Source organism: Salmo trutta, chromosome 36 (assembly GCF_901001165.1).
Source record: "Salmo trutta chromosome 36, fSalTru1.1, whole genome shotgun sequence".
NCBI classification, from domain to species: domain Eukaryota; kingdom Metazoa; phylum Chordata; class Actinopteri; order Salmoniformes; family Salmonidae; genus Salmo; species Salmo trutta.
In genome coordinates this window covers 13,738,949-13,747,262 of record NC_042992.1, presented here as the reverse complement: position 1 = coordinate 13,747,262, position 8,314 = coordinate 13,738,949, and the positions used below count along the sequence as shown (strand labels likewise).

The 8,314-nt window shown below is 45.8% G+C and overlaps 1 protein-coding gene and 1 long non-coding RNA gene across 2 annotated transcripts; both read right to left on the bottom strand.

Moving 5' to 3' along the window:
* LOC115175481 (uncharacterized) lies at positions 1-3,351 on the bottom strand. Its single transcript, XR_003872043.1, has 2 exons — positions 3,026-3,351; positions 1-268 (listed from the first exon to the last, which is right to left on the bottom strand). It is a non-coding gene; the product is annotated as an uncharacterized LOC115175481 (long non-coding RNA).
* Positions 3,352-3,549: 198 nt separating this feature from the next.
* On the bottom strand, positions 3,550-8,061 carry LOC115175412 (polypeptide N-acetylgalactosaminyltransferase 6-like). The gene is made up of 4 exons (XM_029734642.1): positions 7,807-8,061; positions 4,266-4,407; positions 3,813-3,944; positions 3,550-3,606 (listed from the first exon to the last, which is right to left on the bottom strand). Exons 1-4 carry the CDS (start codon positions 7,872-7,874, stop codon positions 3,550-3,552), a joined length of 399 nt encoding a protein of 132 aa, XP_029590502.1. The 5' UTR covers positions 7,875-8,061.
* Between the last annotated feature and the right edge of the window lie 253 nt (positions 8,062-8,314).

Here is an 8,314-nt window from a genome sequence, read left to right as displayed (position 1 = left end):
TAAAATAGAATATTCCTTTATGTGCGGCATTGTACAAAATCATAGTTAATTTCCTTTGTAATGTATGGTTAAATTATTTCCACACCATAGCACTTGCATTATATCCTTAACAGAAACACAGGTATCGACGGAGGCAAGATGCTGATGCCACATGGGTAGCGTTGGCCCATCTCTGGTGATCTTCCGTGTCCTTCTCTTTCTCACCCCCCTTCTCCTTCACAGCTTCTAGACATCTCTGGGTCTGCAGGTGAACCATCTGGCCACTCAGCTGAAGAAAAATCTAAATAATGAATTGTGTCTGTATCATCATGTCAAGTAACCACACAAAAAGTATTCAGACCACAGGAGGTTGGTGGCACCTTAATTGGGGAGGACGGGCTCGTGGTAATGGCTGGAGTGGAATAGTATCAAACACGTGGCTTCCATGTGATCGATGCCGTTCCATTAGCTCCATTCCAGACATTATTATGAGCTGTCCTCCCCTCAGCAGCCTCCACTGATTCACACCCCTTGACTTTTTCCAAATTTTGTGTTACAGCCTGAATTTTAAATGGATTACATGGAGATTGTGTGTCACTGGCTTACACACAATACCCCGTAATGTCAAAGTGGAATTATTTTGGGGGGAAATCTTTACAAATAAATGAAAAGCTGAACTGTCTTGAGTCCATAAGTATTCAACCCCTTTGTTGGGTCGGCAGGTAGCCTAGTGGTTAGAAACAGGTAGCCTAGTGGTTAGAAACAGGTAGCCTAGTGGTTAGAGGGGGGGAGACAGGTAGCCTAGTGGTTAGAAACAGGTAGCCTAGTGGTTAGAAACAGGTAGCCTAGTGGTTAGAGGGGGGGAGACAGGTAGCCTAGTGGTTAGAAACAGGTAGCCTAGTGGTTAGAAACAGGTAGCCTAGTGGTTAGAGGGGGGGAGACAGGTAGCCTAGTGGTTAGAAACAGGTAGCCTAGTGGTTAGAGGGGGGGAGACAGGTAGCCTAGTGGTTAGAAACAGGTAGCCTAGTGGTTAGAGGGGGGGAGACAGGTAGCCTAGTGGTTAGAAACAGGTAGCCTAGTGGTTAGAAACAGGTAGCCTAGTGGTTAGAAACAGGTAGCCTAGTGGTTAGAGGGGGGGAGACAGGTAGCCTAGTGGTTAGAAACAGGTAGCCTAGTGGTTAGAGGGGGGGAGACAGGTAGCCTAGTGGTTAGAAACAGGTAGCCTAGTGGTTAGAAACAGGTAGCCTAGTGGTTAGAAACAGGTAGCCTAGTGGTTAGAGGGGGGGAGACAGGTAGCCTAGTGGTTAGAAACAGGTAGCCTAGTGGTTAGAGGGGGGGAGACAGGTAGCCTAGTGGTTAGAAACAGGTAGCCTAGTGGTTAGAAACAGGTAGCCTAGTGGTTAGAAACAGGTAGCCTAGTGGTTAGAGGGGGGGAGACAGGTAGCCTAGTGGTTAGAAACAGGTAGCCTAGTGGTTAGAGGGGGGGAGACAGGTAGCCTAGTGGTTAGAAACAGGTAGCCTAGTGGTTAGAGGGGGGGAGACAGGTAGCCTAGTGGTTAGAAACAGGTAGCCTAGTGGTTAGAAACAGGTAGCCTAGTGGTTAGAGGGGGGGAGACAGGTAGCCTAGTGGTTAGAGGGGGGAGGCAGGTAGCCTAGTGGTTAGAGCGTTGGGCCAGTAACCAGCAGGTAGCCTAGTGGTTAGAGCGTTGGGCCAGTAACCAGCAGGTAGCCTAGTGGTTAGAGCGTTGGGCCAGTAACCAGCAGGTAGCCTAGTGGTTAGAGCGTTGGGCCAGTAACCAGCAGGTAGCCTAGTGGTTAGAGCGTTGGGCCAGTAACCAGCAGGTAGCCTAGTGGTTAGAGCGTTGGGCCAGTAACCAGCAGGTAGCCTAGTGGTTAGAGCGTCTGTGATAGGAGAAAACTGAGGATGAATCAACAACATTGTAGTTACTCCACAATACTAACCTAAATGATTGAGTGAGAAGAAGGAAGCCTGTACATAGTAAAAATATTCCAAAACATGCATCCTGTTTGCAATAAGGCACTGAAGTAAAACTACAAAAAATTTGGGCAAAGAAATTAACTTTATGTCCTGAATACAAAGCTTTATGTTTGAGGCAAATCCAACACAACACATCACTGAGTACCACCTAAAACACCAGGCCAAATCTACACTGGAGTTGCTTACCAAGACGACATTGAATGTTCCTGAGTGGCCGAGTTACAGTTGTGAGTTAAATCAGCTCGAAAATCTATGGTGACCTGAAATTGTCTGTCTAGCAATGATCAACAACCAACTTGACAGAGCAAATTAAAAGATTAATGGTAAAAGATTGTACAATCCAGGTGTGGAAAGCTCTTAGAGACTCACCCAGAAAGACTCACAGCTCTTAGAGACTCACCCAGAAAGACTCACAGCTCTTAGACACTCACCCAGAAAGACTTACAGCTCTTAGAGACTCACACAGAAAAACTCACAGCTCTTAGAGACTCACCCAGAAATACTCACAGCTCTTAGAGACTCACCCAGAAAGACTCACAGCTCTTAGACACTCACCCAGAAAGACTTACAGCTCTTAGAGACTCACACAGAAAAACTCACAGCTCTTAGAGACTCACCCAGAAATACTCACAGCTCTTAGAGACTCACCCAGAAAGACTCACAGCTCTTAGAGACTCACCCAGAAAGACTCACAGCTCTTAGACACTCACCCAGAAAGACTTACAGCTCTTAGAGACTCACCCAGAAAGACTCACAGCCGGAATCGCTGCCAAAGGTGATTTTAACATGTATTGACTCAGGGGTGTGAATACCTATTCTAAAAACATGTTTTCACTTTGTAGTTATGGAGTATTGTGTGTAGATGGGTAAGAAAAATAATCTATTTGATCCCTTTTGAATTCAGGCTGGAATAAGTGAAGGAGTATGAATAATTTCTGAAGACACTGTAAATAAGTAACATTTCATACAAATATAAATGATTTATTTTGTTGAAGTTTGCAGTTGTGGGCATTGATGTCACTTCATAACCTTTGCCCTGTCACTGACCTTGATGACCCTCCACTGTGGTTTGCTGTGGGGCAGCTGATGGGCGGGACAGGGCGTTAGTACCACCTTCTCCCCCTGGGCGTCAAAACACAGCTGCCTTTTCTGGCCCCCAAAGCACCTCGACCACGGAGTTCAGCTCACAGTGGTGGAGAGAGAACAGACAGGGAAGTAAAACTCTAGTCTTTATCACTATATCAGAATCATCATGACGTTTTGATTTAGGAATTTACAATCTGCTCTCACAGTCTCAAATATCATAATCATCACCATTATCATCACCACCATTATCATCATCATCACCACCATTATCATCATCGTCACCACCATTATCATCATCATCACCACCATTATCATCATCATCACCACCATTATCATCGTCATCACCGCCATTATCACCGTCACCATTATCATCATCGCCACCATTATTATCATCATCACCACCATTATCATCATCATCACCACCATTATCATCATCACTGTCATCATCCTCATGGTTACCTGGTACCCGTTGCTGTTGCAGGGTGCTATGGACCCCATCCTCCAGGGTAATCTACACAATAGCCAGTGCCAACATTGTACAGCTTAAAAAATACAGGCATAATATATTACAGGATACATGTTCAACATACAAGAGAAAAAAAAGTATATAAATAAAATAAAAATACAGATAAGGCTATTCAAAGTGTGTGTGTGTGTGTGTGTGTGTGTGTGTGTGTGTGTGTGTGTGTGTGTGTGTGTGTGTGTGTGTGTGTGTGTGTGAGAGAGAGAGAGAGAGAGAGACTCCTACCTCCCCTGAGAGCGAAGGTCTGTCCTGTGGTATATAGAGGTCTGGGTAGACATCAGTCAGGAACCAGTGGAAGTTTCTGCAGCCCGGTCTCTTCTTCAGTCTTACTAGCTCTCCAATGTTAGGACTCTCAGACTACACAGAGAAGAGGACACACAAATTCATTTGAGATCAATGACAATCTCTCTCTCTTTCACGCTCTCGCTTTCTCTCACGCTCACACACACACACACACACACACACCTATGGATACAAACCAAAGGAGGTTGGTGGCACCTTAATTGGGGAGGATGGGCTCTTGGTAATGGCTGGAGTGGAATGGTATCAAATATATCAAACACATGGCTTCCATGTTTTTAATGCCACTCCATTTTCTCCGTTCCAGCCATTATTATGAGCCATCCTCCCCTCAGCAGCCTCCACTGATATAAACGCATGCACACACACACACCCTACCTGTCTGATGAAGTGATCTCTCTGATAGTAGATCTTCCAGCCAGCTGTCAGCGATGCGGATGTTGTTCCTCTGGAGGATGTCCTGGTCAGGGAGGGGGTAGGACAGGGGACCACCTCAATGGAATCCCCCACACAACTACCCCTGGACAGAGACACACAGACAGATAGACAGTTGACAGACAGAGACAGTTGGTAGACATAAAGCAGAGACAGACAGTTGACAGACACAGAGACAGACAGTTGACAGACACAGAGACAGACAGTTGACAGACACAGAGACAGACAGTTGACAGACACAGAGACAGACAGTTGGCAGACATACAGCAGAGACAGACAGTTGACAGACCAGAGACAGACACAGAGACAGACAGTTGACAGACACAGAGACAGACAGTTGAAAGACACAGAGACAGACAGTTGACAGAGACAGACAGTTGACAGACATAGAGACAGACAGTTGACAGACTGGGAGACAGACAGAGACGGTTGTCAGACTTAGAGACAGACTCAGAAAGTTGGCAGACACAGAGACAGACAGAGACTGTTTACAGACACAGACAGTTGACAGACACAGACAGGTGGCAAACATGGAGACAGACAGTTGGCAGACACAGAGACAGACAGAGACTGTTTACAGACACAGACAGGTGGTAAACACGGAGACCGACAGTTGGCAGACAGAGACAGACAGTTGATAGATTTAGAGACAGACACAGAGTTGACAGACAGACAGTTGATAGATTTAGAGACAGACAGACAGACAGACAGACAGACAGACACACACACACACACACACATACATACATACATACATACATACATACATACACATACATAGAGTCTCCATTGAGTCCACTCAGACTCCATGACTTTTTCTATCATGTCAAAATGTCTCTGCATGCCTGGCAGACATCTCAGCTTGGATGTCAACCCTCTACATCAAGCGCAACCTCGACAAATGGAGGGGAAATGTATTTGATACGATTGTGATGTGTTGCTGTCTCACCTAGCTATTTTAAGGTGAATGCACTAATTGTAAGCCGCTCTGGATAAGTGTCTGCTAAATGACTAAAATATTAAAAAATTCTATAATATGTTTATCTGGGGGGACTTGTATCATAGCAACCAAAAATCAGTTCGGCCATTCTGCTGCTGATTTCTGACTGGCTGGATATAGTTATCTGCAAGTAACCATTTCATAACCAGAATCATTTCATCAAAGATAATGGAAGAGGAGCAGGGGGATGGAGACAGTAGGAAATAAAGATAATGGAAGAGGAGCAGGGGGATGGAGACAGTAGGAAATAAAGATAATGGAAAAGGAGCAGGGGGATGGAGACAGTAGGAAATAAAGATAATGGAAAAGGAGCAGGGGGATGGAGACAGTAGGAAATAAAGATAATGGAAGAGGAGCAGGGGGATGGAGACAGTAGGAAATAAAGATAATGGAAAAGGAGCAGGGGGATGGAGACAGTAGGAAATAAAGATAATGGAAAAGGAGCAGGGGGATGGAGACAGTAGGAAATAAAGATAATGGAAGAGGAGCAGGGGGGATGGAGACAGTAGGAAATAAAGATAATGGAAGAGGAGCAGGGGGATGGAGACAGTAGGAAATAAAGATAATGGAAAAGGAGCAGGGGGATGGAGACAGTAGGAAATAAAGATAATGGAAGAGGAGCAGGGGGATGGAGACAGTAGGAAATAAAGATAATGGAAGAGGAGCAGGGGGATGGAGACAGTAGGAAATAAAGATAATGGAAAAGGAGCAGGGGGATGGAGACAGTAGGAAATAAAGATAATGGAAGAGGAGCAGGGGGATGGAGACAGTAGGAAATAAAGATAATGGAAGAGGAGCAGGGGGATGGAGACAGTAGGAAATAAAGATAATGGAAGAGGAGCAGGGGGATGGAGACAGTAGGAAATAAAGATAATGGAAGAGGAGCAGGGGGATGGAGACAGTAGGAAATAAAGATAATGGAAAGGAGCAGGGGGATGGAGACAGTAGGAAATAAAGATAATGGAAGAGGAGCAGGGGGATGGAGACAGTAGGAAATAAAGATAATGGAAGAGGAGCAGGGGGATGGAGACAGTAGGAAATAAAGATAATGGAAGAGGAGCAGGGGGATGGAGACAGTAGGAAATAAAGATAATGGAAGAGGAGCAGGGGGATGGAGACAGTAGGAAATAAAGATAATGGAAGAGGAGCAGGGGGATGGAGACAGTAGGAAATAAAGATAATGGAAGAGGAGCAGGGGGATGGAGACAGTAGGAAATAAAGATAATGGAAGAGGAGCAGGGGGATGGAGACAGTAGGAAATAAAGATAATGGAAAAGGAGCAGGGGGATGGAGACAGTAGGAAATAAAGATAATGGAAGAGGAGCAGGGGGATGGAGACAGTAGGAAATAAAGATAATGGAAGAGGAGCAGGGGGATGGAGACAGTAGGAAATAAAGATAATGGAAGAAGAGCAGGGGGATGGAGACAGTAGGAAATAAAGATAATGGAAGAGGAGCAGGGGGATGGAGACAGTAGGAAATAAAGATAATGGAAGAGGAGCAGGGGGATGGAGACAGTAGGAAATAAAGATAATGGAAGAGGAGCAGGGGGATGGAGACAGTAGGAAATAAAGATAATGGAAGAGGAGCAGGGGGATGGAGACAGTAGGAAATAAAGATAATGGAAGAGGAGCAGGGGGATGGAGACAGTAGGAAATAAAGATAATGGAAAAGGAGCAGGGGGATGGAGACAGTAGGAAATAAAGATAATGGAAGAGGAGCAGGGGGATGGAGACAGTAGGAAATAAAGATAATGGAAGAGGAGCAGGGGGATGGAGACAGTAGGAAATAAAGATAATGGAAAAGGAGCAGGGGGATGGAGACAGTAGGAAATAAAGATAATGGAAGAGGAGCAGGGGGATGGAGACAGTAGGAAATAAAGATAATGGAAAAGGAGCAGGGGGATGGAGACAGTAGGAAATAAAGATAATGGAAGAGGAGCAGGGGGATGGAGACAGTAGGAAATAAAGATAATGGAAGAGGAGCAGGGGGATGGAGACAGTAGGAAATAAAGATAATGGAAGAGGAGCAGGGGGATGGAGACAGTAGGAAATAAAGATAATGGAAAAGGAGCAGGGGGATGGAGACAGTAGGAAATAAAGGGTCTGAAGAGCGAGATAGAGAGGGGGGGAAGAGAGGGGGAGAGAGAGAGATAGAGGGGAGAGAGAGAGGTGGGAGACAGAAAGAGGGGGAGAGAGAGAGTTGGGAGAAAGAGGGAGAGAGAGAGGTGAGAGAGAGAGAGGGGGGGAGAAAGAGAGGGAGAGAGAGCGAGGGGGGAGAGAGAGGTGGAGTAGTGCCAGGCAGTAGGATAAGGACTCTGTTTAATCAACTAGTCTTAATGGCTGCTACCCTGCTGGACAAAGCTCAGCCCGGTTGCACACCAGCTACGTACTGTAGGTCCGGAGGCAGTTCAGGACTGGATATAATACACAGAGACATAAGGGATAGAGATGTTTGTGTGCGTGCGGTCCTGATGTGTGGATACCTGTCCTGTGCCACTCTCTCCAGTAGTGGCTCCAGCCAGCCACTGTGGCACCCGCTGTGTGAGTCCATGAAGACCAGTGCCCCCCCCCCCACAGCGCTGGCTGCACCCAGAGGGCGACGACTTGCCACGCCCAGATGCCACGTCCTGCGGACCAGACTCACCCCTTCCAGCCACGACACATACTCACTCTGCACACTCTTCAGGTGACCTACAGATAGGAGAGGCAGAGTCAGGGTCAGGTGACCTAGAGATTTTATTTATTTTATTTATTTTATATCACCTTTATTTAACCAGGTAGGCAAGTTGAGAACAAGTTCTCATTTACAATTGCGACCTGGCCAAGATAAAGCAAAGCAGTTCGACACATAACAACACAGAGTTACACATGGAGTAAAACAAACATACAATCAATAATACAGTAGAAAAATAAGTCTATATACAATGTGAGCAAATATAAGATATAAGATAAGGGATGCAGGGTCAGGTTCAGGTGACCTAGAGATAAGGG

What these genes read in the sequence shown, in the direction of transcription:
- LOC115175412 (XM_029734642.1), bottom strand. Translation starts at nt 7,874, where the DNA reads ATGGACTCACACAGCGGGTGCCACAGTGGCTGGCTGGAGCCACTACTG. An exon ending in GAGAGAGTGGCACAGGACAG is followed by an intron (nt 4,408 to 7,806) that starts GTATCCACACAT and finishes GTCTCTGTCCAG; the next exon opens with GGGTAGTTGTGTGGGGGATT. An exon ending in GACCTTCGCTCTCAGGGGAG is followed by an intron (nt 3,607 to 3,812) that starts GTAGGAGTCTCT and finishes GTATTTTTTAAG; the next exon opens with CTGTACAATGTTGGCACTGG.